At 39.3% G+C, this 16,873-nt stretch overlaps 2 protein-coding genes across 2 annotated transcripts in view; one reads left to right on the forward strand and one right to left on the reverse strand.

The window, feature by feature from the left end:
* Window positions 1-742: 742 nt before the first annotated feature.
* cdk9 (cyclin-dependent kinase 9 (CDC2-related kinase)) lies at window positions 743-6,774 on the reverse strand. The gene is made up of 8 exons (XM_034896237.1): window positions 6,647-6,774; window positions 6,400-6,513; window positions 5,669-5,750; window positions 4,776-4,866; window positions 4,416-4,582; window positions 3,485-3,656; window positions 2,883-3,031; window positions 743-1,299 (listed from the first exon to the last, which is right to left on the reverse strand). Exons 1-8 carry the CDS (start codon window positions 6,685-6,687, stop codon window positions 934-936), a joined length of 1,182 nt encoding a protein of 393 aa, XP_034752128.1. The 5' UTR covers window positions 6,688-6,774; the 3' UTR covers window positions 743-933.
* A 3,624-nt stretch (window positions 6,775-10,398) lies between these two features.
* The window catches only part of fpgs (folylpolyglutamate synthase), a 22,219-nt gene continuing 15,744 nt past the window's right edge, over window positions 10,399-16,873 (forward strand). The window contains exons 1-4 of the mRNA XM_034896228.1: window positions 10,399-10,605; window positions 14,974-15,102; window positions 15,218-15,271; window positions 15,590-15,654. Coding sequence (XP_034752119.1) covers window positions 10,459-10,605; window positions 14,974-15,102; window positions 15,218-15,271; window positions 15,590-15,654 — 395 coding nt within the window. The 5' untranslated portion in view covers window positions 10,399-10,458. The remainder of the gene's footprint in view (window positions 10,606-14,973; window positions 15,103-15,217; window positions 15,272-15,589; window positions 15,655-16,873) is intronic.

Raw genomic sequence — 16,873 nt, forward strand, 5'->3', positions numbered from 1 at the left:
CCCACTCTACCAACTGAGCTACCTGGGCGCCCTACCTTTTCTGTTTGAGTGGAACCCACTAGGAAATACCATGATCACAGGAAGTCATACAACTTGTGTACCAACCACTTTATTTTGGGTATGTCACATGTGTTTAGAAATGTTTGTGGTATTGTGTAAAATTTTTATCACATCAAAATACTGCACAGCCAATTAAGATAGGTTCTTTTTTTTAACAAAACAATAATAATTAGGGTTGAAAAAAAAGAAAAATGGATATAGCATAGTATCGCGATATTTTTTAGTGGCAATACTGTATCCATACACAGGCGCCAATTATCGATCTTTTATATATTTGTTGGTCAGTTTATCCAATTTTTGCAGCAATACAATTTAAGTTATATTCAAACAGATACATGTTTCTTTTTAGATTAAACAGATGTTGACAAAGTTTCCTTTTGGGGACATTATTTGAAATCGGGAAACAGAAGTTAGAAAAAAGGTGATACATTGCAATGTATCGCATTATTGCGTATTGCAATATGTTTAAAATTGCAATAATATTGTATCGTGGCATAAGTATCGTGATCATATCGTAACGGGAGGCGTCTGGTGATTCCCACCCCTAATGATAATAGTGTGAAAAATAAAATAAAATAAAATGCCAGACTCACTCACAAATGAATTAAAAATTAAAACAAACAAGGGCCTTGTTTAATCAAGGCAACGCAGCGAACCCACCCAAGCCATGTGTCCGCAGTCCTGTCCCTGATCAACCCAAACAACGTGTTTCCCCTGCCATAAACTCAGAGAAGAAACTGTATAGACCTCCAGGTAATGTCTGCCAAACATTAACCAAAAAAGGGATGTGTAGCTTTCCTCAATATAAGACAGGTTGGCTGGCTAAATAAAAAAGTCCAACTAGGCAAACATGTCCATAAACTTCTCGAACCACTAAAACACTCGATCAAACTCAGTCTGACTGGTAGTGGCTGGGTTTCTGTTCTGATTGGGCGGCTGCTGCGGCATGTGGCCTCTCCGTCTGGGCGGGGCCAGATATTCAAACATGGAGGTGTTGTGAGTGGAGAGCATGTTCTTCAGGTCTGACGGCATGGGGTCGGACCAGAAGAAGTCGTGGTTGAGCGCGTCGTCGCTGTCAATGCGCTGTGCTGGGTCCAGGACCAAGAGTTTATCTATCAGATCGAGGGCGTACGGGTCTTTGACATAGGCTTTAAGACGATCCTTTACTTTCCTCTTTTGGCCTTTGGGTAGCTCCATTTTCTGGTAAAGCTCATACTTCTTATCCACGCCAGGCCACACCTAGGGAAGGACAAAATGGTTCACGATCAAGTTGACAAAGAAGAGTAAGGGCTCGACAAAAACTAGACTAAAAACAGATGTTTGCAAACTAGGACTGGGCGATATGGAGAAAATCACATATTGCGATATTCTTGTCCCAATACCTCGATGTCAATATTGTTGCAATATTATGGGGTTGACAATTAGTGCTTTAACAAAATATCTTCAGAAGGCGATTTAAGATGGATAATCTTCAGTAATGTAGATATAATGACTATGTGGGTGAAGGTAAAAAAATAAACTAGAAGAGCTAGAACAGTCTGGTAACACAGAAAATGAAATTACTTTACTGTAATGCAGCCTTTAAAACCAGGAAAAGCCATTTATGATATTACAATTTCCAAAATCTAAGATGATATTTAGTCTCATATCACGATATCAATATAATATCGATATATTGCCCAGCCCTACCGAGAACTGTAAAATATATTTTGGGAGCAGTTTAGCGAACAACGTTAGTGTATTTTCCACACTTACTGTAAAAACACTTCATATTTTTGTGCTGCAATAGAGTCTGTATTACAACAAAAACTGATAATGGACCAACACATGATAATAAACAGATAACAAACAAAGCGAATAGGGCTGGGTAATATCAATATACAAGACTAGATATGGTCTTTCAATTTTGAATGTGTACACGTGCTGTCTGTTCCTGGTTTTAAAGGCTGCATTACAGTAAACGGATGTTATTTTCTTAACTTCCAGACTGTTCTAGCTGTTCTAATATTTTCCTTTACCCACTTAGTCATTATAAGCACCAACAGTCAACCCTATAATATTGCCACAATATCAACATTGATGTATTTTGTTGAAAATATTGTGATATTTGATTATCTTTATATCGCCCAGCGCTAAAAGCAAATTCTCTTTCCCATCCCAAATACAGTGGTTTGACAAAGTTCAGACACACATGCTAAAGTTGATTTAATAGAGGAATAAAAAAAAAAAACATTTTTTGGATATTGCCCTTAATACCTTAATTTTTGAAAGAAATTTGGTAAATCCAACATTTTAAGGACACTATTTTATTTTTCTTTGAGAATGAATAATGTATTGTAAATAAATAAATGTTCTTCCTTAAAATACAAGTGGCATAAGTATACACCCCCCTATGTTAAATTCCCATAGATGCAGACACATTTTTATTATTAAAAGCCAGTTATTTCATGGCTCAGGATACTATGCATCCTGAGTTTTTTGTGTTGTTTTTATTCTCTTGTGTAGCATAAAGAGACTACAATGACTTTTTGGTGCGCAACCTTGTGTTCTACAATGTAAATAAATGAACCTTTGACCATATATAGTTTAAACCAGTTAACAGTATGACTACTACAAAATACTTTAATAAGAAGGAGACATAATTAAAGACTAGTATACTTTTTCTATTCAAATAAAAATCACTTTGCTTGTAAATGTTCCTGGTATTCCTTTTTATTAAAAGAAAAAACTATTTGATACATTTTAATTACGCCCCTAAAGTTCTTTCTGCACACGTGCTTCTTTTGAAAAAAGGTTCGTGTCGAGCCCTGTGAGCGTCTTACCTCGGCAGTGATGGAGCCACACAGCTGGCTGATGAGAGTGAGCTGATGCTGCTCCGTGTTGCCTTGCATTATGGGACTTCTTGTCCACATCTCTGCCATTATGCAGCCTGCTCCCCACAGGTCAATGGGGGGGCCGTAGTCCCGCTCACCTAATCAAAAAAAAACAACGACAACTGAATAGATAGATAATTACATAAATATATAATGCAATGCCTTTGTTTTTTATAATGTGGGATGCTCTAATTGTAGAACTCATTGATGCTGAGTTTACAGACTGCCTTTTTGACAATGACTGAGATAGAGCATCACTACCAATGATTGTTTGCAGGTGCATGTGTAATGAATTTATGAACCGACACAGTAGGCACTATAAATAGCTGCAGGTGTGTGTAATGGCTGTACACATCGTCCATACACATCACTGAATTGAACTGCATCCACTTATTGATTAATAAGATGGCATATGTCTGCCTTAGTGCGTTTTGATAGATAAATAGTTAGATAGATAACTTTATTGTCATTACACATGTACAAGGCAACGAAATACCGTTTGGAGAAATGCCTCCATCCAAGTTTTCTTGAATCTTACGGTTGTCTCTTACCTAGCAGCAGCTCTGGAGGTCTGTACCACAGTGTGACCACACGGTTAGTGTAGCGGTTCCCCTGGCTGTTTTTAGCCAGGCTAAAGGCTCGAGCCAGACCAAAGTCAGCCAGCTTCAGGACACCGTCTCTAGTGATGAGCACGTTGGCTGCCTTCATATCTCTGTGAAGGATCTGAACCAAGAGAAGGAAACATTAAGATTGAGACCACAAGACATTGTAACAGTGAGTGTAATAACAAATTAGCAGGTATGTCTTGGTTTAAATTGATAAAATCCATGTTTATTAATTGAAAATTATCTACACTATTGGTCTACTTTCAGAAAGAAAAAGACACATGACATGACATATAAGAGCTCCTTTTGGGGGTATTGTGAAGTATCTTATTACAAATCTTGTGCAAGATTGAGATATTTTAGTATATAGACTATCTTTGGAGTAGATCTTGTTCTATTTGGGTACTTGATCTTTGATTGTAAAGGTTAATTTTTCCATGTCTACAGTTGATGACAAACGTGGATTTAATATCAGAATCAGCTTTATTTGCCAGGTATGAGGACTCATTCGAGGAATTTTGCTTTGGATCATACTGCTCACAATCATACAAAAAAACAAAACAATATATGGCACACACACACGGACACACACAGAGAGAAAGAAAGAGAGAAGAGACACACAGAGAGAGAAAAGAGAGAGAGACACACACACACACACACACACACACACACACAGAGAGAGAGCGGCACGCACACACAGAAAGAGAGAGAGTGAGAGAGAAGAGACACACAGAGAGAGAGAAGAGAGAGATGTTATCATACTTCCTATTCTTTTTCTCATTTCTCTAGGGTATAAGCAGTATATAGGGTATTTTACATACTATACATTTTGGTTGAAGATCTTAAATCTGCATAGTCATCTTTATCACTGCCTCACCTTGTTTCTGTGGATGTAGTACAAGCCATTGAGCAGCATCTGCATGACCTTCTTGATCTCTGCCAGGGTGAACTTCACATTGGCATTGCTAAGCAGCCCAGCCAGGTCATGCTCACAGAAGTCAAACACCAGGTAGATGCTGCCTTTGTATCTGTTGAACTGAGTAGCTTCAAGAACAATAAGGGAAGAAGGGTGTAAAAAAAACTAACTTTATGCAACATATGCTTCCTGCTCCCATCATTGGAACAAGACACATTTTGCTACTTCTTGCATGGTAGGACAAATAAGTGCCACATATGACCACACAAACCTAGATTAAGACAGAAATTGATTGTTATAGCACATGTTTGTAACACCAACCTTTGGTTCTGCAGATCTCGATCAGATTGACCACATTTTCATGTTTGAGTAGCTGTAGGATCTTGATCTCTCTCAGAGCTGTGATTGGGAACTAAAACAAAGCAGCCAGAGAAAACTCATATAGATGATGGACTAATGAATTCAAGCATGGTTGCAATATTTAGAATGACACAAGCAGCATTGTAAGCACAGAACATGTGCAGCAGTTACTTCAAAAAAGTGAATGCCAGGGAGTTTCGCAGCCAAGTCAGTGGTCTGGTTCCAAATATGCGACTATTCGCTTGTTGGGTAGGTATCTGATTTTCCACTTTGAGATCTGAATATTCGTTTGGATTTTCTTTCAACACATAACTGCGAAAGTTTTGAATGAAGCCACTATGTATGCATATGCATTTTATTTGAGAATTTGTGTGTTATCTGACTTCTCGCTCTGTTTATCTAACTTTTCCACATCTGTTCCTCCGACAATGCTTTCCTAGCTTTATGCTTCTTCTTTGCCGGCTCAGCCATGATGATAGTGTGAAAAACTCCATTGCTACCTTGTTCTTATAGCTAGTCGGTTCCTGAATGAGGGCGTGTAGGCCTGTGTGTGCAGTGCCGTGAAGCAACTTTGGGCCGGTGAGTTGCAAGAGTGGTTTTTCCATTCACAGGCGCTAAGGGGGGAGCGAGACGACCACCATTCATATCCATTCCAATGACTTAGTTAAAAGTAAATTAAGCTAAAAAAAACACCATGGTTCCCCTATAATATGCCTTTTCTGTCATATAGTAAAACCACTCACACTGGGTCCACATCAACCATTCATAACAGGTGTCCCGATCTAATGGATATTCAGCAAAACAAGGTTATAAAATAATAATAATAATAATTAAGACTCTGAATAGTCTCTTACCCCTTCTTTCTCATTTTCCATCAAAACTTTCTTCAGTGCGACCTTCTTCCCGGTCTGTCTGTGCTTTGCTTTGAACACCTCCCTATGATGTGAATATTACATACATACGTACATTTACAAATACACTTTTACTTTACTGACAACTTGATTATAAACACTCACAAATAAAGAAAAAGTTTCAACAATGAACTCAATTGGTAGATTATTCCTTGCAAAACTTATAATGCTCATTTCTAGTTGGATCTTTATTGTATGAGTAAATTGAATCTTCACTTGTGGGCAAGTGTTTCTCTTATGGTGATCTGGTAGGTTACAGTGTAAAGTTATACTACAGACTACAACACCCGTTATTAAAACTAGTTAACGTTAATGTACAGTGTACTAGACTGCACATTTTTTCAGCTGGTACAACTAGCTAGGTTCTGTGACTTTGTCGAAAGGTCTAATGAACATAAAACGGACATCTGGTCCTAAAACGAAATTCCCATGTTCAACTAACGTTACTTGTTCTATAGTTACGTTTCACTACCGTAATTCCTCAAATGAAGGCCGGTAGCCAATCAAAAGCCTGGTACCTTCTGCGGTTCAGGTAAACAAAGGCCCCGGCTTTTATTTGAGAAATTACGGTAGTCCTTATGACAACAAAGTTAGCTATAGCACAGCTAACGTTAGACACACAAAAACGCATTTACAGATACGCTAACACGATACAATGTTTGTGTATTACTCACCCAAAGGTTCCTTGCCCAATTTTTGCCATTTTTTCATATTTGGAGAACTCGTCACAGAAAGGAAATTCAACTCCATCGTAGTATTTCGACATTATGGCGGCCTCCCGGTCGGGCCTGAGGACACATTTCATTGCAAATTAGCACTTGTATGTCAAAACAGGAGTTACATTGAATATGTCCCAATGTAATTAAATTAACAAAAATACACATGTCTTATAAGTTCAATTTAATATAGCTGTATTCTTACTTTTCAGCCCCACCGGCGTTGCTTGTTTTGTCTCGCTGCATCCCTGTGCCGTTCGGTCTGCAAGCCTTCTTCTTCGTTCGTTTTATTCCGGTAGACCAGATGACTTGCGGGACATGTGTGCCTCTAGCAGGCATGGGTGTGTTAAGACAGGAGGGTCAAACGTAACTTATCCACCACTGGAAAAACAGAATCACAACGAGGGACAGACATGTATAGTTTTTTTGTGTTTTCTTTGCGATCAAATATTTTTATTTGGAACATTACAAACAACATGTTCTTTTCATTATGTTCTGTCTCTATATAGACTATACAGTGGCTAGATTGTGTTAACACACCCATGCCAAAGTTGATTAAAAAGAGGAATAAAAAAACATATTTTGGAAATTAAAAAAAAATTGGAAAATCCAGCCTTTTAAGTACACCAATTTTCTTTGTGAAAAAACAATGTACTGTAAATAAATAAATGTTCTTCCTTAAAATACAGGGGGCATAAGTATACACCCCCCTATGTCAAATTTCCATAGAGGCAGGCACATATTTAGTTATTTCATGGATCAGGATAGTGTGCATCCTGATAAAGTTCCCTTTGCCTTTAGAATCAAACTAACCCCCCTTCATCACATACCCTTCACCATCCCTAGAGATTGGCATGGTGTTATTTCAGCTTAATAGCTGGTTTGATTTGCTTTGAGAGATTATCTTATGGAAAGTTCCACACACCTATCTCTAGGTATGGTGAAGGGTATGTCATGCTGTGTTGTTATTTTAATTCCAAAGGCCAGGGGAACTTTATCAGGATGCAAACATGGTTTTTATTCCTTTTTTCAATCAACCTTAGCATGGGTGTGTAAACCTATTGAAGCCAGTGTACATAATTGTTGATTAAAGCAATATGGCTTACTTGAACTTTATTACATGTGTGCAGTCATCATCTCTCAACTCTGCCGTACGTTATCTAAACGGTGTGGGGTCTCCTTTCCTTACCTGTGTATGGTTGTCCCCCGTACGATGGTACTTAAATGAACAATCCTGTGGTTACATTGCTGAGACCATAGTATATTAATATTAACAGTCTATGGCTGAGACAGAAGAAGGCATCCCAGGACTCCAGACATATATAGTTTGTTGACAATGAAAAATGTTGAATATTGCACCAGAAACTTCAGAAATGGCATGAAAAGTTACAGAAAAAACGCCATAATAAAAGCACCAAAAATATAGAACAAAAACACCAAGTGATTTGAAAAAAATCCCCAAAACAGGGCCACAAAATGTCAAGAAAAGCAGCACATATGTCGTAAAAAGCGCCAAGACTGTCAGAAAAAGCGACAAACACTACGCGGGCGAAGAGTTATTGTGAACCTAAATTGACATGAGGGCCAGATCAAAGTTTGCAAAGGGCCGGATTTGGCCCGCGTACCTTGACTTTGACACATGTGTATTAAGAGAACCCGTCGGTTGCTTTATATACCTTGGGGGAGTTGACGTTACTAAGAATAAATGTCCAAGATCCAACCTTGATATTAAATATTTTCTGTGAACTAGAAGAAAAAACATTACGTCATTTGTTCTTTTACTGTATGTATACTCAAATATTTTGGGTTGATGTTCAACATCTTATGGGACGGAACACTGGGAATTCAATTCAATTAATGGATGAATATATTTTTATTTGTTTTGAAGGCAATGAGATGGACAAAGATTATGTCTGTTTTGTTCAATTAATCTTGTTATGGGGAAATGTCCACATTCACAATTCTTTCATCCTCATTTTTTCTGACAATAATCAACAGTGATCAACAGTGATCAATCACTATTCAGGCCTTGCTTATTCCTATTCTAAACATGTACCCTTTAGCCCGCAGTGTGTCCAGATCTAAGTCCTAAGCTCTTTATTTTTCCCACTTACCTATGTACTCTTTAAAACCATTGTCCTTTCCTCTCTTCCTCCCATTGCTTTTACCACCTTTCCCTTAATCTCTGTTCAATAATGCTTTTAACTTCTGTTTTGCAGCCTCTTTTAACCCTTGTGTGGCGTTCGGGTCTGTGGGACCTGTTTTCAATGTTTTCTAAAAGAACAATTATACTATTTATAATTCCTTCTAACTCAAACTCATTGGCCTTGACTCATTTTCTGGGAAGAACATAAAAATAACTTTTTTTCAATAACTCAACACATACAACCACCTCTACACATAACTATTCCTTATGAGGTAGTGTCTTTAAATAGAGGTGATGTGGAACTATGTTGTTCTGCACCTGCTATTCTCACACAAAGTTACAAAATGGTTACATTTCAAGCACTTTCACCTGTTCTGAATAAGTTCTAAGAAATAAGCACTAATAATGTAGTTGTTTTTCTCACAAACATAAATGATCATATGTGTTCTCTTACAGGGGTAAATGGCAACTATTAACCATAAAACGATGTATATCATTGGTCATCATTGATTTAAAAGCCTAATAATGTGGTGGGTCCACCAGACCCAGTAACATTTGCTATGTAACAAAAATAATAACACCACAAAAGGGTTAAAAAGGTATCTACCATTTCATTACCTTTGACACTATTTGGGCTTTTCTAGTGCCAAGGATGACTCAGGAGACTGAGATGGTGCAATAAAAATAACTTTATTTCATCGTCTGCAGAATCAGCCTACACTTGAAATAAATGAGCAGTGCAGCGATAATAAAGTGTAAAGAATACCAAAACCCCTACTCCTTCCAGCCTAGAGTTTCTTGAAAATCAATCATACACAGACAACAATTCTTAGGAAAATATGCCAAATATGCACCAATATATGCCATAAAATATCACTGTAATATCTGTTGTACTTTTATCAACATGCCTGGTCTGCTGTCTGAATGTAAAAATGTGCAGGGGCATTATTACTTATTTTGATGTTTCTGTGTCTTTATGAGAGTGTGAGTAAAATATTTTTACTGGCTGTAAATATAAAAACTATTGATTAGGCTATTCTAAGCAAGTTAAACTTCCATTTTATTTCATAATAACCTGACAGTTTTCTGTCATTGCTCAGTCAAAGGAAATGTAGCGTTATGTAAAACACATTAGCAACATTCTATTTTGTTATGCTATATTCAATATTCAGGCCTTGTAGAGTTAGGTAATGAGTTAGGCTACTATCATATTAATGTCTCAATCACAATCACCTACATACAATGGCTAGAACGAGCTTATACACCCATGCTACAGTTGATTAAAAAGAGGACAAAAAAAACATCTTTTGGAAATGGATCTTGATGCCTTAATTCATTTTTTTTTAATCCAACCTTTTAAGGAAACCAATTTTCTTTGTCAATGAATCATGTATTGTAAATAAATAAATGTTCTTCCTTAAAATACAGGGAGCATAAGTATACACCCCCCTATGTTAAATTCCCTTTGAAGCAGGCACATTTTTATTTTTAAAGGCGAGTTATTTCATGGATCAGGATACTATGCATCCTGATGAAGTTCCCTTTGCCTTTGGAATTAAAATACACCCCCCATGATCACTACCCTTCACCATACATAGAGATAGGTATGGGGAACTGTCCATAAGATCATCTCTCAATCCAAATCAAACCAGCAATTAAGCTGAAATAACACCATGCCAATCTCTAGGGATGGTGAAGGGTATGTGATGATGGGGTGTTAGTATAAATAAAACAAGAAAATAATCAATCACATGTATTACTTATATTTTAAATCTTGCTTGTATTAATAGGAGGAGTATCGTGTCGTCACAGCGTTTGCCGAAGGGACTTCCCATATTTGGCTGCAGCTTCCTGTGACAGCCCGGCGCCTCATGATGGTGTGCATTTCGAGCGTGTGGCTGCGGTGCTCCGTGTTTGCCGCGCGCCTCCAATACGACAGTGGCTGTATTTTAGCAAGCCTTTCAGGCAGGTACTACAGCACCAAGACGGCACGTCAGATACCAGGCATGGAGTACCAGGTACGCTGTTTAAAAGTCCCTTCTACATGTCTTTGCACTGGCTGCGAGCTAATAAGCTAGCCACCAGTGCTAGTTTGACAAGTTTGTAACAGCAAGAGAAACTTCAGAGTGACTGAACAGTGTTGAGATGGATAAAACATGGCTGACAGCACTATATGAGACTACATTAATTCTAGTTGGCGTGGTAGAGCAGAGTGACTTTATGCTGGTAAAAGAAAATGATTCGTGCCATGAAAACAGCTAACAGCCCACATTAGTCTGTTTAGTAGGCTACATCTGTTAACGGTAGGCTAGCCAATACCTCTTTGACTGACATAACATCCAGTGTGCTAACACGCGGTAAACCCCTCATGCCATGAGGTTGACTTTGGCCAGTTCCACCATGTAAACTTAAGTGTCTTTTATTTTATGTGGGGTGTGTTTTGTTTTTAACTCCACATAAGTGAAACTATATTTTTTTAGGACTGGTCCAGAACCCTGCAAGGAACTTAAGCGCAACAATTGACCCACTTCCACCACTAAGTGACGCTATAGCAGATAAGAAATGATAGAACGTGGTGATCCATATAGAGCTCAACAGTCCCACCCACAGCGGGTTCCGGATGTGAAAATACAATGCAAATTCTCAATTGACAATTGGGGTATAAGCCATAAAATCTCAACTGTTGAAGTTAGAATTAAAACCAGCTACCACATGACTTAGCGATTGTATATGCTCATATAGATGGCAAAAGTTCATGTGGCACTAGGGCTGAATGATTAATTGCATTTGCAATAATACCACAATATGTTAAAATCATGTGGCACCAACCTTGTTTTGAGATAAATGTCTTTGATTTGCAATGTCTTGGATAAGTACTTCATTACCCAAAATCCCACAGTGATGCCTCCTGATTGGTGGAACTCATGTTAGTGAGGAGGTGGAACTGTCGGTACCCGATTTGTGAGCATGCGTAAGATGAGAAATCCTGTTTTATGAGGAATTACGACACTGAATGAATCACCATCTGTTCCCACGGTTCTGCCGTTGGCCTCCACCGGGAAGCTAATGTTAGCTTAGCTAACCGTTATTTGGCTAACCGCTAGCTGACACCTTGATTCAGTCTAAAATGTTAACTCAAACTAAACATTGGAAAAGCAGGTTATAGTTGACGTAACAGCTGTTTATATATTGTAACTGTTATTTTCAGGTTTTATTTGGAGTCTTTTAAAGTTATTAAATGCTGTCTCAGCTAAGCGGTTAACCGATTAGCTGTGACCTAAACAAATGTTAGCTTCCTTCATTCAGTGCTGCATGGTATTTTATGTAATGAGTAATTCCTTCATTTGATAATGTAAATATGTCCACAGTCTTGTAATTTTTGACTTTTTTGGGGATTTTCTGTTTTTCACTCGAGACGTTGTATATTTACGAGTCACGTGGTAGCTGGTTAGCCTAAGGCATGGCTTAAAACTCTTTATGTACGGATTTGTCCAGACGTCAATGGGAGAAATGAATGGGACATTTACTTCTGGAACCCAAGGTCTCCCAGAAGGGGGACGGGACTCTTTGAGCGCTATGTCCATGCGACACTTCTGTCGAGCCGCACTCCATTCTATTCCTATGGGTGACGTCAAGCAACTTCAACGTGCATGCAAAGCATTCCGGAAAGGTGAAAAAAATCAAATCAAAAACGTTTTAGCTATCTATGGCTGTTTGATTGCTAATGCTAGCTTGAAACGCCATTCAACTGACAACCTTTGTTGTGCTTGAAACTATCTTGTAGCCAGCAGTGAGCAAACTTGGTTAAGTAGGTCAATTTTTACTGAATGTTACAGAAGTCTCTCATTACCATCTTGTAGGCTACTTGTTGCAAAGTGACTCATGGGCAACTAGTGCTGAACGCAACGCGACTATCCAGTAGAAGTAGACGAAAATCTTTCAAACTAACCTTTGTTGATCTAAAATGAAGCAACTGCATGGCCTAGTTCTCACTTAAAATGTTTTCCAAAACACATTTCAGTGAACTGTTTTTGTAAAATATGACATTGTATTCGGTCTGAGTCGCCATGACAGTGCTGTGAAATTCTCAAGCAGCCAGGCCCACGTGACATGTTTGTCTGATCAGCTGCAAGTCATGGGCGTGGATCATCAACCATGGTCGTATGACGTTGCGTCACCATGCCTAAGTCATGTCGCACAAATGGATCAGCAGCACTGTAACTCCCAACCTGTACATGGCACATTCAAATACAATATAAATATATCCTTGTGCACTCCCATTTCTGCCTAGATCTGCTGTGGATGAATGCAACAAAGCCATCAGTTGCGTGAAAAATTGCGATTTATCGAAAACCTACTTTGCCGAACTCCTCCTTGACCGACCGATCTGATTGAATTTTGTCATGTATCATCTCTAGACCGACCTGACACAAAGTTATGAAAATAGTTTTTATAGGATAATTGCGCAAATTACGGACAAATTTGTGTAGCAAACTATGAAAAAGACAACTTTCCATATCTCGACCAAAATAAATGCTATCAATGCAAAACTTTAGATTATTGTTTGCCATGACCCTCTGGAGGTCCCCCAAACAAAAAATACGAAAATTGGACACTACGGGGCGCAACAAGTACAAAAAGTTTTTCTTATGAACAGCTCATTTGATTTTTGCAACATTTGGAAGGTACGCCCTAGGGCCACTCCTGGCGCCACCCCTACAATGGGGTACTGATTAGTCAAAGTGTGTGTGTGGCCTATGGGACCCACATTTGGATTGACCACTTAAACTAATGTGAGCAACTTTAAATTTACAAGGTTGATGTACAGTGGGTCATGGACCTCACGTACAGAAAATTACATACTAGGTAACACATGGTGCTCTTTGGATGCTTTTATATAGACCCTAGTGGTCCCGTAATACCGTATCTGAAGTCTCTTTTATATAGACCTTAGTGAACCCGTAATATCGTATCTATCTGAAGTCTCTTTCCCAAAATTCAGCCTTGGTGCAGAATTGCAGCCACCAGAGCCAGTCCCACAATTAGCTTTCCTTGGGGAGGGGGGGGGCAAGGTGGAGGCTGGGGGTGTGGCCTTGACCAACTGCGACTTCGCTAATTTAATAGCCATGATGTCTCTCTCATATGGGTGGCTGAAATGCTTTTTGGGCAGGCAAAGCAGAGAAAAGGGAGGTAACCTTGCCCCTTATGACCTCATAAGGGGAAGATTCCAGATGGGCCCATCTGAGCTTTCATTTTCTCAAAGGCAGAGCAGGATACCCAGGGCTCGGTTCACACCTATCACCATTTCTTGCCGCTGGGGACCGTAGACAGGCTGGGGGGACTCATTAATAAAAACAAAAAAATGTCATGGGACCTTTTTAAGAAAAAAGCTACAAATCTGCAACAGGACAGTCCATGCTGCAGTGAGGTGGAGTCATTGGGGGTGTGTCTCTAAGGAGGTGTGTCAGGGCATACCTCCCGTAAAAGGTGATGCAGCATTGTCAGACTTTACAGAAGATGATCTAGCCATAGGTTGTGACTTAGGAGGCTTGTCAAAAATGGTAAGCTGTGAATTGTTTTTTTAGCAGGAGGCCTAGTTAGAGATACTCAGTGTAAATGTATAGTATATGAGTGAAAAATGTCTTTTGTCTCATTGCAGCTGTTCTATTAGTGTGTGTGTGTGTGTGTGTGTGTGTGTGTGTGTGTGTGTGTGTGTGTGTGTGTGTGTGTGTGTGTGTGTGTGTGTGTGTGTGTGTGTGTGTGTGTGTGTGTGTGTGTGTGTGTGTGTGTGTGTGTGTGTGTGTGTGTGTGTGTGTGTGTGTGTGTGTGTGTGTGTGTGTGTGTGTGTGTGTGTGTGTGTGTGTGTGTGTGTGTGTTTCCATGGTAATAAAGTAACAGGCCAATCAGTGCATTTATGTGCTTTTAAATGTCTCTGGACAACAGAGTTGAAAACTTCACAGTGCTAGGAAAAAAAAAAACAATTTAATTTTGTTTGATAGACTTCATGATTAAAAAAGGCAGATCATGTGAGCACTAAACATTTTTAGGTCCACCATGAGGACATGTTTTTCCCTTACCCTCTGAAAGCTGTTGCCAAGCTGACCGAAACAGTGGAATCATCTAATCAACAGATGGATAAGAGCCGGACTTCAATACAAGAAACTGTCAGACAGCCAGTCATGAGACCCTGACTCTTAACATGTTGCTCTCACTATAAATGCTTACATGTAAAACACAAAGAAGCCTGATTGGTTCACTCCATGGTTGACTTATGTTTCGCTCATAGCAATAGGTCAAAAGCAGGGACAGTGCATCATGTCCGAGCTTCGCTCGTCTGTGCTGTGTAGACTATGGTCTAAATGCTTCACTCTGTGCTTTTGCTGCAGGATGCCATTTGCACTCTGAACACACTGCAGACCAACGCTAGTTCTCTGGAGGAGGTACGCCGAGAGCGGGGCAACCCTCAGTTGCAGCTCCAGGCCATGAGAGGATTCCTGGAACGAGCCGGCCTAACAGTAAGTCTGTTTAACAGCATAAATAAACACACATAATTACATAATAACAGCTTCAAAAATTAGAAATATGTTATTGTTGTCTGATTTGATAAGAATACGTATGTGTGTTTCAAAGGTGAAAGAACTAGACCATCTCAATATCATTCATGTGACGGGAACAAAGGGCAAGGTGAGCTAACTGGACACACACGTTTTATTTATTTTGTATTGTGTTGTATGTTGCCTTTTAAAGGCCCAATCAGTAATTTGACCAAACGAGTCACTTACAGATGGTTTTACATATAGAAGTGAGAAGTCAGAATGGTATACAGTATATTAATGCGGCAAACCCTTTGTTTACATTTAAATCACAGACTTCCTTTATAATGTTAAACTCTAAGCTCGAACTCTGCAAGCTCTGACAAAAGGTCATGCAAACATGTTTTTTGAACGTGAGTTTGACAGCTAATCGAGGGTAGCCTTTTAAATGTTTGCGTTTATCTTTCAGGGGTCAACCTGTGCGTTCACTGAGCACATTTTAAGAAGTTATGGTTTCCGCACTGGATTTTACAGGTAAAACTGCAGTATATCAAACATGAACCGCATGAAATTGCCTGTTCATGAGCGTTATGCTTTTCATTTTGAAATCGGAGAAAACAAAGTGTTACCGTTTTTAACCTCTTAGTATTTGCCCCCCCCCCCCCCTTTTTTTTTTTTTTTCCTCTTCATTTTTGAGGGTTGAAGGACACGTAATGTTCACGGGTACATAAAAGGTGAATTATTACATAATTGTCAGGGCCCTGACACACTAAACCGGCGACTGAATGTTGGCAGAAAAGGCAGTCGGACTGACTGCCTTGCCGAGTCGGCCAAAGGTAGTGCCTTGGAACTAGGTCTGAACGATATTGTGTTTCAGCATCGACATCGTGATGTGCGGATGCACGATAGTCACATCGCAGGATGTTCCTTTTTTACTGTTTGATAGAAAAGTAAACTTTGATTGTTCTCCTTTTACATGATTATTACCGTCCGACCCTTCCCCTTTAAGACAGTTAGCCATGTGGACAGCGTGTGTATGTGACGTTAGTCCGACGGGGTTTATTGTTATGGGAAGTGAGGCTCTCCGTGTATAGGAAAATACTGTCGGCAACAGCTGCTGCTGACACAGTGATGTGCATAGTTTTTGATGGGTGTGAAGCTACAGTAGTCGGTGTTTTATGTTCGCTGCAAATACAAACTAACAACGTCTCCCGGCCATTTCCCCCCGCAGAATGCTGCTGCCAGCCAGGCTAACATAGTTGGCCTAAAGAACCAAGGGGTCCGTCCGTCCCAACTAACGTTACGGTTCGGAGCCGCGACCCAACGCTGGAAATGTAACACTAATCTACTACAGAAGTCTGTGTCTGATCTAACGTCATTTACACTGATGTAATGGTTCTTGGATCCACAGAGTTTATTGCTAGTGCGCGTGAATTTATTAAACTAACAAGCTGGCCCCGCTAGTTGACCGCAACCTGGAATTTAGAGGAAGCAACATGCAGTCACTGTCGGGTCATTCTAGTCAACCAATGTATTTCTACCTAATACTACCTGTATTCCCTACCGTTAGTCACAGCGCTGACTCACCCTGGTATTAAAGGATTAAAGTTTAACAAAGAATGGTTCACATTAGAAAAGATACTTTTTCATTATGTAGATGTACTCCCCTACAAGATCACCACAGTAGTCAAGAATGATTTATTATTTCCAAATAGAGCTATTTATGTCTTTTTTTTTTTTTTTTTTTTTTTCT

This window comes from Etheostoma cragini, chromosome 16 (genome assembly GCF_013103735.1).
Source record: "Etheostoma cragini isolate CJK2018 chromosome 16, CSU_Ecrag_1.0, whole genome shotgun sequence".
In the NCBI taxonomy this organism is placed as follows: domain Eukaryota; kingdom Metazoa; phylum Chordata; class Actinopteri; order Perciformes; family Percidae; genus Etheostoma; species Etheostoma cragini.

What these genes read in the sequence shown, in the direction of transcription:
- cdk9 (XM_034896237.1), bottom strand. Translation starts at nt 6,687, where the DNA reads ATGCAGCGAGACAAAACAAGCAACGCCGGTGGGGCTGAAAA. An exon ending in AACGCCGGTGGGGCTGAAAA is followed by an intron (nt 6,514 to 6,646) that starts GTAAGAATACAG and finishes ATGTGTCCTCAG; the next exon opens with GCCCGACCGGGAGGCCGCCA. An exon ending in ATTGGGCAAGGAACCTTTGG is followed by an intron (nt 5,751 to 6,399) that starts GTGAGTAATACA and finishes TTCACATCATAG; the next exon opens with GGAGGTGTTCAAAGCAAAGC.